The following is a 25,280-nucleotide window of genomic DNA, read 5'->3' as shown; positions in this document are numbered from 1 at the left end:
CCAAATGTTTCAGTGTATACTCAGTCGCTCTTGATGAGACCACAGACATCACCGACACTGCCCAGCTCCCAATGTATGTCCGTGGTGTTGATGACAGTTTTGAAGTGATGGAGGAGCTGCTCACAGTAATTCCAATGCATGGCCAGACCACCGCTCAGCAGATATTTACAAGCTGTGTGATGCCATTGAGAATGTTGGTTTGCCATGGAAGAGGTTTGTTGGAATAACAACAGATGGAGCGCCATCAATGACAGGGAGGAAACATGGACTGGTGGCACAAAACAAACTGGAAGAGGAAGGCGTGGAGGAGGCCATTGCTCTGCACTGCATCATCCATCAGCAGGTCCTTTGCAGCAAATGCCTGAAGTTTGACAATGTGATGTCTATTGTTGTGAAATGCATCAACCAAATCAGATCCAGGGGCTTAAAGCACCGAAGGTTCTGTGCTTTTCTAGAGGAAATGGAGTCAGAATATGGGGATGTGCTCGACTTCACTGAGGTACGTTGGCTCAGCAGGGGAAATGTATTAAAGAGACTTTTTGAGTTGAGAGCAGAAGTGAAGCCTTCATGGAGAAGGATGGAGTTAGTGTTCCTGTGCTAACTGATCCCAAAATGGCTCATGGACTCAGCTTTTCTTGTTGATATGACACATGAGCTTAATGTACTGAACAAGACGTTACAAGGCCAGGGGCAACTTGTCAGTGCTGCCTATGACAACGTGAGAGCATTCTCCACAAAACTGGCGCTCTGGAAAGCTCAGCTCTCTCAGACAAACCTTTGCCATTTCCCAGCATGCAAGGCACTCGTGGATGCAGGCACACCATTCAGTGCTGACGAGTATGTTGATGTCATTTTGAGGCTACAGGAGGAATTTGATCACAGATTTGCTGACTTCAAGACACACAGAGCCACCTTTCACATTTTTGCAGACCCCGTCTCCTTTGATGTGCAAGATGCCCCTTCTGTGCTTCAAATGGAGCTCATTGAGCTGCAGTGCAACTCTGAACTCAAAGCAAAGTTCAGGGAGGTGAGTGGAAAAGCAGACAAGCTTGGACAATTTTTGAGAGAATTGAGCCCTAGTTTCCCTCGGCTTTCCCGAATGTTCAAGCGGACCATGTGCCTTTTTGGTAGCACATACTTGTGCCAAAAGCTCTTCTCCACTTTGAACTTCAATAAGTCCAAGTACAGGTCCAGACTTACGGATGATCATCTTCAAGACATACTGAGGGCCGCAACTGCTTCCTCCCTCAGGCCAAATCTGGCTCGGCTATGCGAGAGGAAACGCTGCCAGGTCTCTAGCAGCAAGGAGTAGGCAAGAGAAGCCATGTTCAGAAGAACAGTTCATTTTCTACAGTGTTCCATTCATGTTCAGAAGAAGGTTATAGAACTGTTAATACAGACATTTCAATCTAAACACAGCAGATATAGAAGACTGAAAGATACACACAAGTTCACTGACTAAAAATATCTTATTATTGTTTTATTTATGTATTACAGATTGATTTTTTTTCTTATTAATTCTTAATTTGTTTATTCATTTTTCATATTTTGTGTTAAAAAATAAAAATAAAGAGATTTGAGAAGATTGGAATTTTTTAACCATGCCTTTCCTGTGGAAAACCTAATGCGGCCCAGCCTCACCCAGACTCTGCCTGCAGCGGCCCCCAGCTAAATTGAGTTTGAGACCCCTGTCCTACACCATAAATCAGTAAGAGAGGGTACGACCTCTCTCATGGCCCCAAGTGGTGTGTGCATGCCAGAGCACTCTGGAAGGCACACAGAGTCTTTACAGACTACTAAGGATCAAACCTCTATCATTATGCAATCGATTATACAACTCTAAGCATATATGAGTAAATATTTCTAAGCATAAATGACAATCAACAATATAAACCTTACAGCTGGTTTTAATAACAGAATTCATTTGTTTCTCAAATGAGAAAGAGCTATCGAGAAACACTCCTAAATCTTTAGTTCTTAACTTTTCCAGTGGGCCAAGGTCAACATTATCTGCTAATGCTAAATAGGCTGCCGTTATTAACTAATGCTAATTTGACATGAATTAGCATTATGCACTAATGCTAACACTTACTTTTTTTAAAAATGTGAGTAGCTAATGCTAACACTATTTCCCTTAACTTTATAACAATGTGAACGGCTAATGCTAACACTCTTTTTCCTAGCATTATAACATCTGAGCTGCTAATGCTAAGTAGGCTGCCACTAGCACCTACGTCTAATTTAAGGCAAATACGCATTAGAACCTAATGCTCATATTGTTTTCCTTTGCTTTATAACAATGTGAGCAGCTACTGCTAAATAGCATTAGCTAATAACAGCAGTCTAATTTAATGCAAGTTAGCCTCATTTGCATTACAACGATGTGAGGAGTTAACGCTAAGTATGCTGCCATTAGTGGCTAATTCTAATTAGGGGTGAATAAATATTACCAGCTAATGCTAATATCGTATTCTCTTCCCTTTTAACAATGTGAGCAGCTAGTGCTAGGTAGGCTGATGCTAGCAGCTAATGCTAAAGCTAATTTAATGTGAATTAGCATCACATTAGTGAGGAGTTAATGCTAAGTAGACTGCCATTAGCAGGTAATGCTAATTTTAGGTGAATAGGAATTGGCAGATAATGCTAATACCATATTTTCTTGCTTTATAACAATGTGACCAGCTAATGCTATGTAGGTTGCCGTTATTAGCTAATACTAATTTGAGGTGAATTAGCATTATCCCCTTATGCTAACAATGTTTTTTCTTACTTTTTAACAATACAAGTAGCTAATGTGAACACTTTTTTTTTTTATTGAATTCTAATTTTTCCCTTGCGATGTGAAGAGTTAATGCTAAATAGGATGCCATTAGTGGCTAATTCTAATTTTAGATGAGAAAGCATTAGAAGCTAATGCTAATACCATATTTTCTTGCTTTATATCAATATTAGTAGGTAATGCTAAGTACGTAGCCACTATTAGCTAATGCTAATTTAGGTGAATTAGCATTATCCACTAATGCTAACACTGTTTTTGCCAACTCTTTTCCCTTGCATTATAACAATATGAGCAGCTAATGCTAAGAAGGCTGCCATTATTAGGTAATGCTAATTATTATGTGTGTTAGCATTATCCGCTGCTGCTAGCAATGTTTTATCTTACCTTTTAACAATATCAGCAGCTAATGCTAACACTACTTTAATTTCAGTTAAACCTACTTAGCATTAATTAACTTCATTTAGCATTAAGAAGTTTTTGCTATAGGCTACCATTAGTGGCTAATGCTAATTTTAGGTAAATAGAAATTGGCAGCTAATGCTAATACCATATTTTCTTGCCTTATAACAATGTGACCAGCTAATGCTAAGCAGGTGCCATTATTAGCTAATACTAATTTGAGATGAATTAGCATTATCCGCTTATGCTAACAATGTTTTTTCTTACTTTTTAACAATACGCCATTAGTGGCTAATTCTAATTTTAGATGAAAAAGGATTAACAGCTAATGCTCATACTGTTTGCTTTGTAAGAATGACAGCAGCTAATGATATGAAGTCTACCGTTATTAACTAATGCTAATTTGATGAGAATTAGCATTATCCGATAATGGTAACTCTTTTCCCCTGCATTATAACAATGTCAGGAGTTAATGCTAAGTAGACTGCCATTAGGGGCTAACTCTAATTAGGGGTGAATAATTATTAGCAGCTAATACTAATACCGTTTTCTCTTTTTCCTTATAACAACTTGAGCAGCTAATGCTAATTTGATGCGAATTAGCATTATATTAGTGAGCAGTTAATGCTAAGTAGGCTGCCATTATTAACTAATACTACGTTGACGTGAATTAGCATTATGCGCTACTGCTAATACTGTTTTCTCTTACTTATTAAAAATGATAGTAGCTAATACTAATACTCTTTTCCGTTGGGTAACAACAAAGTGAGGAATTAATGCTAAGTTGGCTGCTTTTAGCGGCTTATTCTAATTAGGGGTGAATAATTATTAGCAGCAAATGCTAATACCGTTTTCTCTTTCCTTATAACAATATGAGCAGTTAATGCTAATTTGATGTAAATTAGCATTATATTAGTGAGGAGTTAATGCTAAGTAGGCTGCCATTAGCAGCTAAAGGTAATTTGAGGTGAATAAGCACTAGTAGCTAATGCCAATACCCTTTTCTCTTGTGTTATAATGATGTGAAACGTTAATATTGTTCTCAAACAACAGAATGAGAATGAAATATTGATTCTAACAGGGCCCGTAAACAGCATTAGCTTAGCAGCATTAGCTTATCAGAGTCTCCATCATGGTCACACAAATCCTTAGCGGAGCAAAGTGGCCTACTTAGCAATAGCTGCTGTAGAAAGCAAAGGGAAAACAGTATTAGCATTAGCTGCTAAATGTGCACTTGAGAACAAATCTATTGTGAATTCAGCCGTGAATGTAGTGTTTCCAGTAAGCTTCCATTTCCAAATGTTAGCTGCTCCTGTCTGCCTCTTTGTCACACACACAGACTGAAATGATTCACAGCCTTGTTTCATCCTTCTGTCAGTGTCACTGACTGTCACTGTGACTGTGGACATACAGCATGGGAAACACACACATGGCTGATACTTGTATCTAAAGTTACAAAATGTTGTCTCTGTCCAAATATTACCTAACTGTAAGTCTACTTTTAATGAAACTCTCAACATGACTTATTAGTTATCATTAATGTTCCTGCAAACAGACTCCTTGAAGACCCCCTACATAAATATCCATGTACTATCCAGCTAGACTAGTGTGTCTGTCCCTGAAAATATTCCTGCATGTGTGATTGTTCATGTCTCATCTGCAGGAAACAAACAGGAAGTGAGTGAAAGACACAGGAAATGATTCCAGCTCTTCCTCCTATATCAGACATTCTCTCCATACCTGAGAGTGTCCAGTCTCCAGCCTGGATCCTTCAGTCCAGCCGACAGAAGCTTCATTCCTGAGAGACCTGGATGATTGTAGCTCAGGTCCAGCTCTCTCAGATGGGAGGGGTTGGAGGTCAGAGCTGAGGCCAGAGAAGTACAGCCTTCCTCTGTGATCAGACAGCCTGACAGACTGCAGACACACAAAACAACAATCCATCTGTTATCCATCTCTATAGCAGCATAACTAAGTGATGGTTCAGGGTCACCTGATCCAGCTCTAACTATAAGTTTTATCAAAAAGGAAAGTTTGAAGCTGATCGTCAAAGTAGAGAGGGTGTCTGTCTCCTGAACTCAAACTGGGAGCTGCTTCCACACCCAGTCCAACATAGCCAGGCTTTCTTTGCTGCTTTGACAAAACCTCAAATCCCAGTCAGAGATGGTGAGCATCATCACAGTGATGATCATTTCTCTGTTAACCCAGGCTTTCTGCTTCAGGATCTGTGCACGCTCACAGAACAAGGAGACCTTTAAACATCATTTCACTAAATGGATGGACTGAGCTCAGCCTACAGATGAACTGGATAAATAAAGATTTGACCTCAGTGTGCTCAGTGTTCCTGTCTATTCCTAACATATTCCTAACATGATAGCTGCACTTTAGAGCTCTAAAACTGGAACTGACACATATTTAAACTCCACATGTTACTCAGTACATCCAGTTCTGACACTCGCCCACAGTCCAACAAAGGAAACATGGAGATCACATCAGTTTGTCACCAAAGTCTAATTATTCCAGAGGGCAGTGTTGATACAACTAAAGTTATTTTTAAGCAAAGTTGAGTTTTTTATCGTCGGAGTACTTCAAGTCTGAAGTATCATTTAAATGCATTACACGCTGTTGATGGCAGCAAACAAACCACCCAAACAAACAGAGGTGGGAGGCTTGGGCAGACTACGTAGATTCAGCTAGTGGGAGGATCAACAAATGACCGCATGTATGAGCCTCCCTCAAGACGCACCATCACAAGAAGAACAAATGAGCTGTAGAAAAAGGAGAGACTACGACAGCCACAGCGTTACAACGTGCACCAGCTGTTGGTCTCTCTGTAGACCTGGGAGTTATAGTACATGATATTAATGAAGACTGGGAGCTGCATTCTATAGCAAACAATTTGTTATGAGGTAATCAGCTGATCTTACTTTAACCGGAAGCCCTTCACAATAATTGCAAAGCCTTTATTTTGTCCAACTACCATCAGTTCGTCTGTACTGATGGTAACTTAAAGTCACACTAATGCAGTTTAGTTTGTATAGTGTAAGTAGTAGAAGTATACTACAGTACTCTGATCACTGATAGGATAGATTTATGTAGATATACACCTTTGTGTTTAACATTACTGCATTATAGTACTGTGATCTTTGACCTTATATATGGTTATGTTAGCTATACTGACGTATGCATATAACTGGATATGTATCTTATCTATTCATCTTATTTGTCATGTATTTGTATTGTGTACTTCCTTTTTGTAAGAAACCACACACATGATCACAGCCACAAGAATCAATCAGTGAAAGAATAAAGTGCCTCAAACCAAACCTTAAGCTCCTTATTCCACACGCTGGGCCTTCAGTGGTGCTCTGGCTGACACACCAGAGTGACTGGAGTGCTAAAGAGTGAATCGGACACACCAGTGTAATCCCTGATATCTCCACTACATTTAATCGTCCTTCAGCCTGTGGCTGCAGTTAGCTGGTCTGCTAGTTAGCTGGTGTGCTAGTTAGCCGGTGTGCTATTTAGCCGGTTCGCTAGTCAGCTGGTGTGCTAGTTAGCTGGTATGCTAGTTAGCCGGTTCGCTAGTCGGCTGGTGTACTAGTTAGCCAGTGTGCTAGTTAGCCGGTTCGCTAGTTAGCTGGTCTGCTACTTAGCTGGTTTGCTAGATAGCCGGTGTGCTAGTTAGCTGGTGTGCTAATTAGCAGAAATGTGACTTTACAGCTCGGCCTCACTCACTGACATTAGTCAGATATGACTGAATCTATATCACACTTAAAGCTTTCTGTAAATGAAAGGCTCAGTGAAAACGAGGCACTTCAGTCAATTTTAAAACACACACTCTGAATATAACCTGATCCAGACCAGGTTATAGGTTCAGCATCAGTAACCACGGTGATGTAGCCAGGTAAACACTTATGCATTTATGCTCACAATCACTCCAGTTAACCCAGCATGCATGTTTTTGGACTGTGGGAGGAAGCAGAGAACCTGAAGACAACCTACACAGGCCACACTATCACCCTTATTTACAGAATTATAATTTAATTGGGTGATAAAGTAAAGAAAATAAATATTTTAATAAAAAAATATTCATAAATGAACTATTATTCAAGTAAGTAAGTAGAATATATTTATATAGCACATAATCTCGTTTGTATAGAAATGTCTTCATCTGCTTTTTCAAAGAGTCAGTGGAGTCTAGACAGCATAAAGATAACAGCAGGGAGTTCCACAGCCTCGGTGCCTGAAAAGCTCGATCCCCACGTGTGTTGAACCGAGTCTGTGGGACCAATAGTGACCTCTGACCTAAAGACCTAAGTGCTCGGTATGAAGCATGAGGTTTCAACAGGTCAGAGATGCACTGAGGAGCTTCACCATGTACAGCTCTAAAAGTTATGAGTATAATGTTAAAATGAACCCTAAAATTTAGTGGCAACCAATGAAGAGAAGCCAAAACTGGAGTAATGTGTGACCTCTTGTTTGTGCCAGTTAAAAGTCTCGCCGCAGCATTCTGTACAGTGTGAAGCTCCAGAGCTGATTTGTTGAGACAAGTAAAAAGACCATTACAATACTCCAAGTGAGTAGAGATAAAAGCATGAAGAATCATCTCAAGTTCTGCCTTTGACACCAGTCTGAGTTTAGAAATGTTTCTTGGATGATAAAAACAGTTTTGAAACAGTTGTTTAGAGAGTTTCTCAAGCAACATTGAACTGTCGAAAATAACACCTAAGTTTCTGAGACTCGATTTAATGGAAGGACCTAAAAACTGATCTGCTGCCTAATTTCTGAAGACATGTGATCAGGAGCAATGATCAAAGTTTCTGTTTTATCCGTATTAAACTGGAGAAAGTTGAAGTTTCACAATTATTTGATTCCTGAAAGACAATTATTTAAACAAGAAAATGTATCAAACTGAGAATCTTTGAAAGAACAGTATAACTTAATGTCTGAATGTCATCAGCGTAGAGATGATAAGAAATATTATTGTAATATCTGATAATTTGGCCTAGAGCAGGGGTGGGGAACTCCAGGCCTCGAGGGCCGGTGTCCTGCAGGTTTTAGGTCTAACCCTGGGTCAGCACACCTGAATCAAATTCATTACCAGGCCTCTGGAGAACCTCAGGACGTGTTGAGGAGGAATTTAACCATTTAAATCAGATGTGATGGATCAAGGAAACATCTAAAAACTGCAGGACACCAGCCCTCGAGGCCTGGCGTTTGTCACCTGTGGCCTAGAGGACGTATATAAACCAAAAAGAGAATCGGGCCTAAAACAGATCCTTGAGGTACCCCAGAAGGCAGAACGGATGTTTCAGACAACACATGATTCATACAGACAGTCAAAGATCTCTCAGATACAGTAGATACGACAAACCATTTTAAAGCAACACCAGTAATCCTGAACAAGTCCTTCAGCCTATTTATCATGATGCTGTGATCAACAGTATCAAAAGCAGAGGAGACATCCAACTCAGTGCACTCTCCAGAGTCTGCTGCCATCAGAATGTCACCACACACTTTAAGTTAAGCCATCTCAGTGGAGGACAGTTTACAGAAACCAGACTGGAAAATGTCCAGAACACTGTTTTTCTCCAGAAAGTCGTTAAGTTGTTCTGCAACTGTTTTTTCCACGTTCGTTCAATGATTCATTACAATCAGATTTAGTATAGACTGGTACACGAGGAATATCAGGAGAGACAATTTTCATAATTGTATCAAACAATACTTTGGTTCTTTTCTGAAGCCATTAGATTTGAAAACTATTCAGTTCCAGCTTTTTTATCATGTTGTTAAGTGAGGATATTGATTCCTTGAGATGTACTCGATGAACCTCAAGCTTGGAAGCCTTCCATAAACGTTCTAACTTGACAGAATATCTCTTGAAATTTTGAGTATTTTCATTTATCCAGGGATAGAAATTTGAAGAATGGACAACACTTTGCTTCAGAGGTGCCGCTGTGTCTAAATAAAATGGACAAAGTGTTGTCTCCAGGAGTTTAGCTGATTTAGAGTGGCCAGGTACGGTGGGTGTGCTCCGGTTAAAGAACACGGAGGCAGACTTCCAAATTCAGGTGATTTATTCGGTCTGTAGTGAGGATACAGTCACCTGACCTAAACCCAGTGGAGATGGTTTGGGATCAGTGTTGGGCAAGTGACTTTGAACAAGTAATTATAGTTAGTAGTTACCAAGAAGTAACTAGTAACTATTAGAGATGGACCGATCCGATATTACGTATCGGTATCGGTCCGATACTGACCTAAATTACTGGATCGGATATCGGAGAAAAATAAAAAATGTAATCCGATCCATTAAATATCACGAAAGCACCTCACAAAACTTGCAACACGCCGTAACTCACCTCAGAACGTTAGCACGTCGGAGCAGTATGCATCACGTGATAGAGCGGCTGTGGCATGCGGGACCTGTCGGTGGTCTGGATAGCATTTGGAGCTTCGCTAGCAACCCGGCATTTCATCTCCGACAAAGTTATCCCGAGAGAAGTAAAGCAAGTGTGTAAGTCCATCTCTGAATGTTTGTAAAGCATTCCTGCGTTAAGCTTAACAAACGACTGCCTCTCGCTCTCCGGCTGCTACTTCAATCATGAAACTGCTTAACGATCAGCTGATCGGCTTTTCTGTCGCGAGTCTGTCTCTAGTTTGTTTTTGGCCCACTTTGCACCAGAAAGAGGAAACCAGCGGCTGAACAACAGCAGCACGTTTAAGCTTGATAAGCTGTTGTTACAATTTATTTAATATTACTTTCTACACCAGGATCTTTTTCTACGTAGCTGACGCTGGTAACTGTGCAGGGGCGGATCTAGCAAAGTTTAGCCAGGGGGGCCGATAGGGCATTAACAGGGAAAAGGGGGCACAAAGACATACTTTTCTTTCTTATTCTCATTTAAAATGTCGAGCTTTTAATAAATAATTATCTGACACCCAAAGTTTTAATTTGATGTAAAAGGAATAGCAGTCAATTACTGTATATAGTGACTATTAAGTCTAATATATACCCTAGTAAGCTATAGTACTTTTTCCTTTGGGAAGGTACCATCTGTGCAGTCTGCAATTTTGTTGAAGAAAGATGTTGAATCTATTTAATATTTCTTGAAAAATAATTGATTTCTGTGCATTTTTTTTCACACTGCATCAAATTAAGGTTGATTACGTCGATTAAGCATCATGAGGTGGAGCGTGAGGGGTGGTTCCCTATTTTTTATTTATTTATTTTTGTTGTTGCTGGGAGTTGGAACCCTATTAGTTAGGTTGCTTAATATTTACGCTAAGTACTCTTTAAAATACCAGAATAGGGAGGATGGTGTAGGTTTAAGTTTATTAGATTGATCAGTATTGCTGAACTATGAAATATTTTTTTTTGCATACAGGTATAACAGAATAGCTTTAGTGTAGTTGTTGTTTTAAACTTTAGTATGAACTTATACAAAATGCAGCAAGATATTTAAAAAAACAGTTTTGTTGATTAAAAAACACTATATCGGATTCATATCGGTATCGGCAGATATCCAAATTTATGATATCGGTATCGGTATCGGACATAAAAAAGTGGTATCGTGCCATCTCTAGTAACTATACTACTAACTATAGTTAACTCTACGTAGTTACTTAGAGTTAAAATATTGTAAGTCAGTTACTAAAAGTAATTAATTACTTGAAAAGTAACTATTGCGTTACTTTAAAAAAAATGTTCAACCCTCTGGGGTCCAGGGTATAATTGGCCATTTTTAACTACTTTTGATTTGACCTCTATATTCCACCTTTAAAAACTATTTACTTTGCCTGTTTGGTATCATTCTTTTCAGCACAACCTCACGTGTCTGAATTTACAGTTATGTTTTCATTTTGACATACTGTATTAACACAATTGACCTAAAATCAGACAAAAAACAATATGAGTAGAAAAAGTTATATTTTTTACTGTTACAACCACAAACATGTTTAATAAATCATTAACTTGAAATCTAATAATTTTAATATTTTAATAATATTTTAATAATAATAATAATAATAATAATGGATTGCATTTATATAGCGCTTTTCGGGCCTTAAAGTGCTTTACAATGCCACTATTCATTCACTCTCACATTCACACACTGGTGGAGGCAACTACAGTTGTAGCCACAGCTGCCCTGGGGCAGACTGACAGAAGCGAGGCTGCCATATCGCACCATCGGCCCCTCTGGCCATCACCAGTAGGCGCTAGGTGAAGTGTCTTGCCCAAAGACACAATGACCGAGACTGTCCGAGCCGGGGCTCGAACCGGCAACCTTCCGGTTACAAGACGAACACCCTTAAAATCCTATACACAAGGTTTGCAAACAACCATTTTGTTATTTGTAACAATTTACCTTTTACCTTGATTTTTTAAAAATAACTATTTCAAACTATTTACAGAACAATCAGCTGTTCTGCATTAAATAAGATGCCACAAATTATTTGTGCCACTCCAAAAAAATAATTTCTGTCCACCATAAAGGAGAACATCACAGCCTGATACCTGCAGGTCTGACAGCAGCAGGTGTATCACTGCTGTTTCTACCTGGAGACACCGTTTACACTGTAATCTGCATTTGCTGGTTTTGTGGCAGCACCTGTAACAATTCCATTCAATTCAACTCTATTTATATAGTGCCAAATCACAACAGTCGCCTCAGGGCACTTAACATTCAGCAATTGCCTCATTGTTCTGACAGACAACATAAAACTATCCACTACACTACACACTAACTTTTTTTGTTCTTTTTTCCCCTACACACTAACTACACAACACAACATACTATGCACACACTCCAAATACGCTAAACGTCACAAATCTCTCACATCTCACACCGTCACTCCTAAAACTTCCCCCTCTTCCTAAACAACCAAATGTCATGTTGCTATATCATTTTTTTGATTGGTCGACATGGTTCATTTTTCCACCAACAGGAAAGGGATGATTTGGGTTTTTTTTGCTCATAAGCAGAGAGTGCTTGCTGTGCTGTCCTTAGACAGTAAAAGTGACGAAACTATTGAGGAAAAAAACGCTGCGTATATATTGTTTATCATGACTCTGGTTTTATGTGACCTATCAACACAATTTAAAAACTGGTATATGTCACCTTGTTGCTTTGTAATCTTGAAGTGGTCATGTGATTGGCTTACCATGAATACTTTATTCTTCCTCAGCCAAACAGCAGCACTCATGCGATTGTTTTGCCCCCTTAGCTCCAGGTGTTGTGCCAAAAAGTGATCGTCTGCCAGAAAGTGATCGCTGTCCGCGGGAGTGCATGCAGCTGCTTAACCCTTTAAAGCCGGTCAGAGTGGGCACACTCTGTTTTGCGTAACATAATATTCCAGAAACACGCTTTGCCGATCCGATCAGCTGTTTGTAACACTTCCTACTTTGGAATTGACATCAGCGTGAACTATCGCATATCCGCCATGACCTGCCCAAAACCGGAAGTGATGTCATTTTTGCAGAAATGTATTTTTTACCATCATGGCCTCATAACCCTATACTAGTGTTTTTTAAAGTTATGTTTGACTTTCTGACTTTCTGTGTTGTTTCTGGGATGCTTAGGACTCATATTGCACTGCTGGAAATAGTTTATTTTGATGCATATGCTGCTTTTTTGCAAATTTGCACTATAATATTTATTTTCGTTTTTCCTGCAGTGTATAGAAATTAGTGTATTTCAAAAATAAAACTATGAAGACACTCAAAATAAATTTCATGTGGTGGAAAACTATTTTGTGCATCTTTTTTGTATTTACAGTTTTGAGGGATAAGCCTCTTAAATTTCTCTAACTAGAAATATATGTTAAAAAACAAAAACGATTTTCAATTTTTTTTTAGTTTATTGCACTTTTTGCAATTTATGTAATTACTATGCACTTAATGCATGCATATTATTAAAATTTAGGCTGTAATGGTTGTATTGATGTAGAGCAACTTGAAATGCTCCCAAAAATGGCTCCACAGCATGTAAAAATATAATATAAGCTGTGGCGGACTTGGTTCTATGGTAAGTCTTAAAGGGTTAAAGCTGTAGCGCCCAGATTACTTATAGCTACTTCCATGCAGCTGATATAAGATTGGTTGTTGAAAAATAGTAACGCAACCGCACCGAATCCAATTCAGGATTTTGATTTCCATCACACTTCCACTGGATGCCCAGCTGCTCTCCTATTATGTGATTATCATCAACACAGAACTGGAGGATAAGGCCGCGGTTCTGGGGGTTGGGAAGCTCATCTTGTAACCAGAAGGTTGCCAGTAGGATCTCTCTGTCTTGGTCGTTGTGTTCTTGGAACACAAGACACTTCACCTACTGCCTACTGGTGTTGGCCAGTGGGGCCGATGGTGCTCAGTCTGTCCCAAGGCAACTGTGGCTACAACTGTAGCTTACCTCCACCAGTGTGTGAATGTGAGACTGAATGAATGGTGGGATTATAAAGGGTCTTTGAGGGTCTCGAAAAGCACTATATAAATGCAATCCATTATTATTATTAAGAGCATCTTTAGGCCTGACTGTGCTCATCCTTCCTCCAACCTCTCCTTACTAAAGATAACAACTACATCAGTATTAGCTCAATAACAATTTCTGCAATTCAATTGTGGACATTCATTTTTAAACCTTGTGTAAAACGATAAAACCTAAAAGTCTGAGTATTATTCTTTGTGCAAACAGCTCTTGCAGGTTCCCCCGGACTTAATAATTAAATAATAATAATGAAAATAACCTTTCCTTTGAGCAGCTGTTCAGGCTACTAAACTCATCCCAGAAATAACAAGTGACACCATTAATAGTGGAGCTACCTTTAACAGGTGAAACTGATTTGACCTATAAGGCTACTGCAGTTACTTCTTATCAGGTTTAGTAGGGAAGACATCTGGATGAGGTAGTTAGTAGTATGTAGTTAGTACCGGGCGACTCCCCTCCCCCACATCGGCACCAGAACCCTGTATTATCTACAGGGTAAGAATGCCTGTTTTATCAAACTATGGCTATTACTACTGTGATCATTTGCAGCCCAGTGTGCTGCTCTCTCTGCTGGGATGAACCACTGGAGCTCACCCAGTCATCCCTTTCTTTCTCTCAAGAAGAAGTGAAATAAATGTATTTATTATGTTACGAGTCTAATATTCTTTAAATCAAACTGTAATGAATAAATGAAGCAAGAAGATTTGGTGGCTCCAAGTGTTGTAGAAGAAAAGATAAACATCTCATTTTGAGAAATCAGCCTTTAAAATTAAGTAAGTACTGTGAATAAAAAACAAACAGCAAACCAATCGGTAATCGCCAATTACTTTTGAAAGTAATTCAGAGTCCAATTATCCACTCAAATGTAAATAAAAGTTCACTTGACAGCTGTATAAAGGTTACCTGTTTATACAATAATATAAGTCACATTTCAAATGATCATCTGTGGAAAAGTTTGAATCCTGACCTGAGAGTTTCCACTGCACACTGTGAACTCTTTAGTCCAGCAGACAGAAGCTTCACTCCTGAATCCTGCAGGTCAGAGTTACTCAGGTCCAGCTCTCTCAGACTGGAGGACTGGGAGCTGAGGACTGAGGACAGAGCTTCACAGCTTCTCTCTGACAGGTTACAGCCACTCAGTCTGAAAAATAAAAGACAGTCATACAACAAATACTCATGTTGAGTTTGTTAATACATTTCACAACATTAAATCTTGACTTTCTATTTTTAGAGGAAACATAAACATACTAAGAAACAACATCATATGTATGAACTTAAATAATTGAATAATTCTAACAACAAACTGTTTTCTGATCTGACCTCAGAGTATTCAGTTTACAGTTTAAACGTTGTAGTCCAGCAGACAGAAGCTTCACTCCTGAATCCTGTAGCTTTCTGATACTCAGGTCCAGCTCTGTCAGACTAGAGGACTGCGAGCTGAGAACTGAGGACAGAGCTTCACAGTTTTCCTCTGAGAGTTCACAGATGTTAAGTCTGAAGATAAAAACATGAATAAAGATTGTTGTTAAAGTGTAATCAGGGTGCAATAGCTTATTGTCTTGTGCTGAGCAGGTTAGTATAAGTTCACTTTAACTTATAAATGAATAAAAATGCTATGGAACAAGGATAACTGGATAAAGTTTACCTTTACTGGTTAAATTATTGATTATTTTTGTTAGTTGATATAAACAAAACCAAACATCAAACATATAAATAAACAGAACTAAACAGAATACAAATTGATCTGACCTCAGAATATTCAGTTTGGCGTGTGGACTCTCCACTGCAGCAGACAGAAGCTTTACTGCTGAAGCCTTCAGGCTGTTGGTACTCAGGTCCAGCTCTCTCAGACTACAGGACTGGGAGCTGACCACTGACAACAAATTTTCACAGCCTTCCTCTGAGATGTTACAGCTGCTCAGTCTGGGAGAGAAAGGGAAAAAACAAAACAAAACAAAAAATATATGTGATCAAATGAAATTTGTTTATATGTTAAACCTTTTAAAAAAAAACAAAAAAAAACAACCTATGACACTATGAGTGCTACCAGTCCAGTGCACACGATTGGTACCTTGATGGTACCTTGCTCAGGGGTACCATCAAGGTAGCTGTTCGGTGGATTCGACCCCTGACCTTATGATCATGGGGCGACCACTCTACCTACTGAGCTAATAATTCTGTGTACACTATCATACAATATTAACTAAAACAATTATTTTAGAAAATCTTACTAATTCAGTAATTGTTATGCTATTTAACTGTGAGTAACACTGGATTTTAAACACTAGCTGTATAAAACTCCTCCTGTTAAAGGTGTGTATAAAGGAGATGAGCTGAAATGCAGACTTCATGGAGAATGTTTGCTGTCAGGATATATCAAAGACAAAGCAGAGATCCATCCAGTCTCTTCCACTAAGCCCACAGAGGGAAAGACAACCATTCTCACACACACACCTGCATGAAGTTTAGATCACCAGGTAATCTAACTGCATGTCTGTGGACAGTGGGAAGAAACTGTAGAGGACCCAGAGAGAACCCACTGTAATTCTGTGGGAACACTGGTTATGGAAGCCTTACAGTTAGATATGAATACTGTCAAGAAACAGGACCTGAGTGGCAATTTCAATTATGAAGCCCAAGTTCTCCTCCTTGAATCGCTACCTTATCGTGGTGGAGGGGTTTGTGTGTCCCAGGGATCCCAGGGGCTATGTTGTCTGGGGGCTTTTGCCCCCTGGTAGGGTCTCCCATGGCAAATTGGTCCTGGGTGAGGGACCAGACAAAGAGCGATTCAGAAGACCCTTATGAAAAGGATATCGAGAGAACAGTTTACCCTCCCCGGGATAGGGTTACCAGGGCCCCCCCCTGGAGCCAGGCCCGGGGAGGGTGCCCGAGGGCGAGCGTCTGGTGGCCGGGCCTTAGTCCATGGGGCCCGGCCGGGCACAGCCCGAAGAGGAGACATGGGCCCATCCTCCCGCAGGCCCACCACCCGCAGGAGGCGCCATAGGGGTCGGGTGCATTGTGTGCCGGGTGGCGGCCAGGAGCGGAGGCCCTGGTGGACTGACCCCCAGCTGCCAAGACTGGCAATAGGGACATGGAATGTCACCTCTCTGGTGGGGAAGGAGCCTGAGTTAGTGCGTGAGGTTGAGAGGTACCGGCTAGATATAGTCGGGCTCACCTCTACGCATGGCTTGGGCTCTGGAACCAGTCTCCTGGAGAGGGGCTGGACTCTGTCTCAGTCTGGAGTTGCCCCTGGTGAGAGGCGGCGGGCTGGGTGGGTATTCTAATATCCCCTCGGCTTGCTGCCGGTACGTTGGGGATTTTCCCGGTGGACGAGAGGGCTTGTTCCCTGCGCCTTAGGGTTGGGGAACGGGTCCTGACTGTCATCTGCGCTTATGCGCCGAGTGGCAGTTCAGAGTTCCTAGAGTCCCTGGGAGACTTCAATGCTCACGTGGGTAACGACAGCGAGACCTGGAGGGGCTTGATTGGGAGGAACGGCCTCCCTGATCTGAACCCGAGCGGTGCTTTGTTATTGGACTTCTGTGCTAATCACAGTTTGGCCATAATGAACACCCTGTTCGAACATAAGAGTGTCCATAAGTGCACGTGGCACCAGGACGCTCTAGGCCGTAGGTCGATGATCGATTTTGTAATCGTATCACCAGACCTGCGACCATATGTTCTGGACACTCGGGTAAAGAGAGGGGCTGAGCTGTCAACTGATCACCACCTGGTGGTGAGTTGGATCAGGTGGCGGGGGAGGACGCTGGACAGACCTGGTGCACCTAAACGCGTAGTGAGGGTGTGCTGGGAACGTCTAGCAGAGGCCCCAGTCCGCGAGATCTTCAACGCACACCTCCGGCAGAGCTTCAACAGCATTCCGAGGGAGACTGGGGACATTGAGTCCGAATGGACCATGTTCAGCATCTCCATTGCCAAAGCTGCTGCATTGAGCTGCGGCCGCAAGGTGGTTGGTACCTGCCGTGGTGGTAATCCCCGAACCAAATGGTGGACACCAGAGGTGAAGGGAGCCACCAGGCTGAAGAAGGAGTCCTATCGGGCTTGGTTAGCCTGTGGGACTCCGGAGGCAGCCGACAGGTATCGACAGGCCAAGCGGAATGTGGCTCGGGCAGTGGCTGAAGCAAAAACTCGGGTGTGGGAGGAGTTCGGAGAGGCCATGGAAAAAGACTTTCGGACTGCCTCGAAGAGATTCTGGCAAACCGTCAGGCGTCTCAGGAGGGGAAAGCGGTGCTCTACCTGCACTGTGTATAGTGCTGGCGGAGCGCTGCTGACGTCGACTGAGAAAATTGTTAGGCGGTGGAAGGAATACTTCGAGGACCTCCTTAATCCCACTGACACGTCTTCCGAGGAGGAAGCAAAGTCTGGGGATGAGGGGAATGACCCGCCAATTTCCGGGGGCGAGGTCACTGAAGCAGTTAAACAACTCCTTGGTGGCAGAGCCCCTGGTGTTGATGAGGTCCGCCCCGAGTTCCTGAAGGCTTTGGACGTTGTAGGGCTGTCCTGGTTGACACGCCTCTGCAATGTTGCATGGTGATCAGGGGCAGTACCTGTGGACTGGCAGACCGGGGTGGTGGTCCCCATCTTTAAGAAGGGGGACCGGAGGGTGTGTTCCAACTACAGGGGTATCACACTCCTCAGCCTCCCTGGGAAAGTCTATGCCAGGGTGCTGGAAAGGAGAGTTCGTCCGCTAGTCGAACCTCGGATACAGGAGGAACAATGCGGTTTTCGTCCTGGTCGCGGAACACTGGACCAGCTCTTTATCCTCTCCAGGATACTTGAGGGTGCATGGGAGTTTGCCCAACCAGTCTACATGTGTTTTGTGGACTTGGAGAAGGCATTCGACCATGTCCCTCGGGGTGTCCTGTGGGAGGTGTTGCGGGAGTATGGGGTGTCTGGCCCATTGCTACGGGCCATTCGATCCCGATACAACCGTTGCAAGAGCTTGGTTCGCATTGCCGGCAATAAGTCGGACTCGTTCCCGGTGGGTGATGGGCTCCGCCAGGGCTGCCCTTTGTCTCCGGTTCTGTTCATAATTTTTATGGGCAGGATTTCTAGGCGCAGCCAAGTGGCGGAGGGCTTTCGCTTTGGTGGCCTCAGAATCTCATCTCTGATTTTTGCGGATGATGTGGTTCTGTTGGCTTCATCGGGTGAGGGCCTCCAGCTCGCACTGGAACGGTTCGCAGCCGAGTGTGAAGCAGCGGGAATGAGGATCAGCACCTCCAAATCTGAGGCCATGGTTCTCAGCCGGAAAAGGGTGGAGTGCCCACTCTGGGTCGGAGATGAGTTCCTGCCCCAAGTGGAGGAGTTGAAGTATCTCGGGGTCTTGTTCGCGAGTGATGGGAGAAGGGAGCCGGAGATCGACAGACGGATTGGGGCTGCAGCTGCAGTAATGCGGACGCTGCACCGGTCCGTCGTGGTGAAGAGGGAGCTGAGTGTAAAAGCGAAGCTCTCAATTTACCGGTCGATCTACGTCCCTACCCTCACCTATGGCCACGAGCTGTGGGTAGTGACCGAAAGAACGAGATCGCGGATACAAGCGGCAGAAATGAGCTTCCTCCGAAGGGTGGCTGGCCTCTCCCTTAGAGATAGGGTGGGAAGTTCGGCCATCCGGGAGGGGCTCAGAGTAGAGCCGCTGCTGCTCCACATCGAAAGGAGCCAGCTGAGGTGGTTCGGGCATCTGACAAGGATACCCCCTGGGCGCCTCCTGGGTGAGGTGTTCCAGGCATGTCCCACCAGGAGGAGGCCCCGGGGCAGACCCAGGACACGCTGGAGAGATTATATCTCTCGGCTGGCCTGGGAACGCCTTGGTATTCCCCCGGATAAGCTGGAGGAGGGGGCTGGGGAGAGGGAGGTCTGGGCCTCTTTGCTTAGGCTGCTGCCCCCGCGACCCGGCCTCAGATAAAGCGGATGAAGATGGATGGATGGATGGAAGCCCAAGTTTTCCCTCCATCCTGGATGAAAACAGGACAGTCACAGCAGAGATTTATAATAAAAAAGGGAGAGTGTGCACTGAAAATGAGACAAAAAACAAACTGCTGGATTTGGAGACGTGAACAAGCTGACGATAATAAACCTGTCAGAGGGGCTGAAGGATCAGAGCTCATGTTCTTATTGGCTGGGCCTGGATTGTACTTTGATAAGAGATATAGACAAAAATGTGTCAGAAATACTGACACGGCCTGCTGGACTGAAAAAATATTTACTGAGTGAATGATAATCATTTAATTCACTATTTTTATGTTTTTTAACTGTTCTTTGAACTCAGCATTTCTGATTTATTTCCCATGGTTTTAAGATTTTTATCGATTATAAGATTTTAAGCAATGAGTTCATGTTTACTTACAGAGCTTTATTGGAGGCTTTGACCACTGGCAGCAGCCTCAGAAGAGCCTCCTCTGAAGCAGAGTATTTCTTCAGGTCAAACACATCCAGATCTTCTTCTGATGACAGTAAGATGAAGACCAGAGCTGACCACTGAGCAGGAGACAGTTTACCTGTGGAGAGACTTCCTGATCTCAGGGACTGTTGGATCTCCTCCACTAGAGAACGATCATCCAGTTCATTCAGACAGTGGATCAGATTGATGCTTTTCTCTGCAGACAGATTCTCACTGAGCTTCTTCTTGATGTACTGGACTGTTTCCTGATTGGTCTGTGAGCTACTTCCTGTTTGTGTCATCAGACCTCGTAGGAGAGTCTGATTGGTCTGCAGTGAAAGACCCAGGAGGAAGCGGAGGAACAAGTCCAGGTGTCCATTTGGACTCTGTAAGGCCTTGTTCACAGCACTCTGGTGGAGAGATTGAAGTTTTAGTTTGTTAAATAGTTTAGACCATGTAGAGGTTGTTTGTTGTTGTTCCAGCAGATTGAGTCCAGAGTTGATGAAGGTCAGATGGACATGAAGAGCAGCCAGAAACTCCTGAACACTCAGATGGATGAAGCAGAACACCTTGTCCTGGTACAGTCCGCTCTCCTCTTTAAAGATCTGTGTGAACACTCCTGAGTACACTGAGGCTGCTCTGATATCGATGCCACACTCTTTCAGGTCTGGTTCATAGAAGATCAGGTTTCCTTTCTGCAGCTGATCAAAAGCCAGTTTTCCCAGAGACTCCATCATCTTCCTGCTCTCTGGACTCCAGTGTGGATCTGTCTCAGCTCCTCCATCATACTTGACCTTCTTCACTTTGGCCTGAACCACCAGGAAGTGGATGTACATCTCAGTCAGGGTCTTGGGCAGCTGTCCTCCCTCTCTGGTTTCCAGCACATCCTCCAGAACTGTAGCAGTGATCCAGCAGAAGACTGGGATGTGACACATGATGTGGAGGCTTCGTGATGTCTTGATGTGGGAGATGATGCTGCTGGCCTGCTTCTTATCTCTGAATCTCTTCCTGAAGTACTCCTCCTTCTGTGGGTCAGTGAACCCTCTGACCTCTGTCACCATGCTAACACAGTCAGGAGGGATCTGATTGGCTGCTGCAGGTCGTGTGGTTATCCAGAGGCGAGCAGAGGGAAGCAGTTTCCCCCTGATGAGGTTTATCAGCAGCACATCCACTGAGGTGGACTTTCTAGGGTCAGTTAGGATTGTAGTTTTGTGGAAGTCCAGAGGAAGTCGACACTCATCCAGACCATCAAAGATGAACACAACCTGGAAGTCTTCAAAGCTGCAGATTCCTGCTTCTTTGGTTTCAGTAAAGAAGTGATGAACAAGTCCCACCAAGCTGAACTTTTCCTCTTTCAGCACATTCAGCTCTCTGAAAGTGAATGGAAATATGAACTGGATGTCCTGGTTGGCTTTGTCTTCAGCCCAGTCCAGGCTGTATTTCTGTGTTAAGACTGTTTTCCCAATGCCAGCCACTCCCTTTGTCAGCACTGTTCTGATTGGTTCGTCTCTTCCAGGTGAGGCTTTAAAGATGTCTTCTTGTCTGATGGTTGTTTCTGGTCTGTCTGGTTTCCTGGATGCTGTTTCAATCTGTCTGACCTCATGTTCATCATTGACCTCTGCAGTCCCTCCCTCTGTGATGTAGAGCTCTGTGTAGATCTGATTCAGGAGGGTTGGGTTTCCTGCTTTAGCGATGCCCTCAAACACACACTGGAACTTCTTCTTCAGCTTAGACTTAAGGTTACGATGACAAACAGCAGCTGGAAGTTCTGAATAATAATAATAAAAATACAACTTTAACAATCATATTTTACAAAATGCTGATGACAATTTCTGACCCACTGAGAAATGACTGAACACACTGGTGTCACAAGTGTCTCATTTATCCAGCAGCTTAAATCTTTAGATAAATCCTCTTACGTCTCTGCAGACGGTCAGCCAGCTCCTCCTGCTTCATTCTCCTCAGGAAGTCCACTGTGATCTTCACAAATGCCTCTCTGCTGCTCCTCTGCTCATCATCCTCCCTCTGAAACTCCAAGCACTGGGGCTTATTTGGATTCAGAGCCTTCTGGATCTTCTTCAGCTCGTTCTTCACAAAAGTGATGATGTTGTCCTCCAGCAGCTGGAACAGAATACTTTATGAATGACCCACCACTCTGAACTTTAGTCCACACAACATCCACTTCTTTACGATCAAGGGGCATATCATCCGTGAACTCTTTACCAATTATAGGTTTGACTTTATCTGATTAACTGAGACTTTGTCCACAACTCCATGATCCCAAAACGTTGATTCTGTTCATATGAATGCAGCGATTTCAGTGGGAGAAACATTTCACTGGTGTTCAGAGCTGAACTACCAACAGGTTGATGATCAAAGCCAGAAACTTGGAGATGTTTCAGGTGACTGAGTTGATCGTACAGACAACTGGTCTTAAAGGTTCACTCTGTTTACACATACAGATCAGTATTTAAGGTTTGACTCTCATCATCCACTGGATCACAAACTGGGCGTCATCAGGACGCTACAACACAGAACAAACACCATCCCCACAGACACAGCAGCCAGCGAAGCAGAAGAACTTCACATCAAGAAGGTCCTGAGTAAATGTGAACGCTGGTTTGAGGGCGGAGTCAAGGAGGCCATTTATGTGAAAAGGAAAGACCATCTCTGAATGGAGGAGGGGCCTAAGGGTACAACTGTCACCATCTTACATGCTGTGATTGCAGCCATTCCCCAGCTCTCTGTGAACTGGACTCATGACCATTGATCAACAACCATTGATCAATGGTCCTGACAATATGCGTACCAATGATCAATGAACTGACCTCCCAGCCCATTGTTCCTTCAGTGGGCTGGTTTCAGTCATACAAATGTCCTGTTTATGAGATTGAAACCTGCAGTCAGCTGAGACTGAAGAAGTCACCTGATGATGATGAAACGTTTCTCCCACTGAAAACATCCAGATGAACAGAATCAAGCTTTTTGGGATTTACGTACCTGGATGATTGAGCATCAAGACACAACTCTGTGACTTTTCTCAGATGAATCAATCCTCTCCTCCAGCTTTGTTTACATCTACCAGCCCTGTGGCGCTGCCCAGGGACAATAATCTATGTGAGAGGTGGAAAGTCATACAGGTGTCTGCTCCTGCCTTCAGTTATTTTATCTACTGTGTGTCAACTGGCTGAACCTCCTCCAACTGTCTACTGTCTCCCTAAACTCAACAATGACTTAGTGATCTATCCATTCTCTGACCAAACACATCCTGCTGCAGGAGGTTAACATAGCAGCCAGTGATGATCCCACTCACTGTGAACAACACATTTGGACCTGATTTGCTGCTCTGGTTTACACGTGAACTTCCACTGCTGCTGTCACCAACTTGAGAGGCTCTACAGAAAAACTGGACTTGTCCATAAAAATCATAAACTACATTACAAGGACAGCATTGCTCAATCAACTCTAATTACTATGACCATGTTATCTCTTCTAACTAAGGTACAGACACTCAAACTTGCTGCTTTCAGTGAGAAGTCAAATGTCTGAATATGAGCTGGAAGCCGCTGAGAGTCCTCCTCCTTCCCGTGGGGTTTACTTTCTCTACTACTTTCACTATAAACACGCCCCTTTCATGCACCTGCAGAGGGCCACCAGCAGATGGAGCTGTCTTAAACAAATCCACTTGGATAGTTAGCTGTAGATGATTTTCTCAGTATGATTGTAGGACTTTGAGTTATTCTTCAGATTTATTTAAACTCCTATATTGTGCACAAGTGTTGAGCGACCCATAATTTCTCTGTACTTTTCATAAGAGCAGCCAGACTTTCAGCTAGTTTTTCTTTTTTAAGAGATCAAAGTTATTGAAGAAACAGTTATTCAGCTTCATTCCCACTGATCTCGACTACAAACTGTTTCACTTTGGTTTCTGTTTAAAGCCTCGATGTTTAAAACGTTTCCCTGTGATCACATTTGCACCGTCTGATTTCAAAGTTTGTTTTCTTTTGGTCATTTAGTCCACAGAGTCCTTGGTGTTCTGAAAGGGACCTATAAATAAATGCATTATTATTAATATTAATAATAAAGTAGTTGTTGTACATGTACAGACCATAAATATGGAGTCCAGCTGTGTTTGATGCTGCTGGGCAGACTGACCACTGGGAACCTCTGAGCTCTGCTGCTCCACTCTGTGGAAGAACCATGAAGGATTAGATCAACACAGGATAACGATCCAGGAGTTTCTGCTCAAATAACTTCATCTGAATCAAGTCTGTCAAGTTTTAGACTCTCAGATTCTGAAGATATATTTTCTGTTTTCTATGAACTTTCTTTCATCAGTGATGGAAGTGATGATGCTGCAGAAGCTCAGAGGAAACTTTGAGAAAACTGTGATGAACCATCAACTAATGCTCTCAGGAGGCCAAAGGTCCCTGAATGTAACTGTGCAGTAGATTCAACGAGTGTTTGAAACCTGACCACTTCCATATGTTTTCATTCTACACACAAGAAGTCCTTTTCTCATTGCTTTGATTTGAGTTTTCATTTGAGTTTTCCGAGTCTCGTATTTGGAGTCGAGTCTAATCAATGATCTGACAGAAGAACATTAAAAAGGATTTAGCAGTGCTGTCAAAATTAACATGTAGGGTTAGGGGTTCATCTGTTATCATGATTAACATGATAAAAACCTTTAACACGACACATCTGGAGAGCAGAACGACTCAAAATCCCTGAAATGTTTCTATCGACGCACTTCGAGCAGTTTGTCCGAGTAGAGTTACCTTTGCACACGTGCAGATGTGCAGCACATCTGTTAGTGACGGCAGCTGAACCAATCAGCTCAATATGGAAGATGACAAACACACACTGACCTCCCGATGGAAAGTTTGAGTATTAAAAAAATAACAAGACGGACCAGCCGACCAACATGAAGGATTCTGCACATCGTGACAGAAGGAATTTTCTTTTCACCGAAGCACTTCCAGCTTAAAATATCACAACAATGCAAAGCACTGATGACACAACTGCCAAGTGGACAAACTGCAGACCTGTTAGTGTTGTTAATAACATAGTTTTGGTTCCTCGTGTCAAAGACTTGAAGAAGAGTGACAGAGAGTTAGACTGCTGCAGGATCAGTGCCACCTCCACAGACCGGTGAAGAAAATGATTGTTTGACAGATGGGCTCAGATTCAGGATCAGCTGAGGAGTTTGTGGCTGACAGAATCC

The 25,280-nt window shown here is 42.6% G+C and overlaps 3 protein-coding genes across 3 annotated transcripts in view; all 3 read right to left on the bottom strand.

Moving 5' to 3' along the window:
- The window catches only part of LOC145428418 (stonustoxin subunit beta-like), a 13,197-nt gene extending 6,555 nt beyond the window's left edge, over window positions 1–6,642 (bottom strand). Inside the window, exons 1-2 of the mRNA XM_080300588.1 lie at window positions 6,503–6,642; window positions 4,919–5,092 (exon numbers count right to left, since the gene is read on the bottom strand). Of these exons, the coding sequence (XP_080156714.1) occupies window positions 4,919–4,974 (56 nt within the window). The 5' untranslated portion in view covers window positions 4,975–5,092; window positions 6,503–6,642. The remainder of the gene's footprint in view (window positions 1–4,918; window positions 5,093–6,502) is intronic.
- Window positions 1–25,280, bottom strand: part of LOC145428414 (stonustoxin subunit alpha-like) — a 152,805-nt gene that overhangs the window by 80,713 nt on the left and 46,812 nt on the right. The gene's annotated exons all lie outside the window — the stretch shown is intronic.
- On the bottom strand, window positions 13,989–21,907 carry LOC145428413 (protein NLRC3-like). Its single transcript, XM_080300576.1, has 2 exons — window positions 20,024–21,907; window positions 13,989–15,585 (listed from the first exon to the last, which is right to left on the bottom strand). The coding sequence occupies exons 1-2, from the start codon at window positions 21,115–21,117 to the stop codon at window positions 15,276–15,278; spliced, it is 1,404 nt and encodes a 467-aa protein (XP_080156702.1). The 5' UTR covers window positions 21,118–21,907; the 3' UTR covers window positions 13,989–15,275.

The sequence above is a fragment of the Astatotilapia calliptera genome, chromosome 4 (assembly GCF_964374335.1).
Source record: "Astatotilapia calliptera chromosome 4, fAstCal68.1, whole genome shotgun sequence".
Taxonomy (NCBI): domain Eukaryota; kingdom Metazoa; phylum Chordata; class Actinopteri; order Cichliformes; family Cichlidae; genus Astatotilapia; species Astatotilapia calliptera.
Note: the sequence above shows the minus strand (reverse complement) of the source record. Positions and strands in the feature narration are given on the sequence as shown.

What these genes read in the sequence shown, in the direction of transcription:
- LOC145428413 (XM_080300576.1), bottom strand. Translation starts at nt 21,117, where the DNA reads ATGGTGACAGAGGTCAGAGGGTTCACTGACCCACAGAAGGAGGAGTAC. An exon ending in AAAGCCTCCAATAAAGCTCT is followed by an intron (nt 15,586 to 20,023) that starts GTAAGTAAACAT and finishes TTTCTCTCCCAG; the next exon opens with ACTGAGCAGCTGTAACATCT.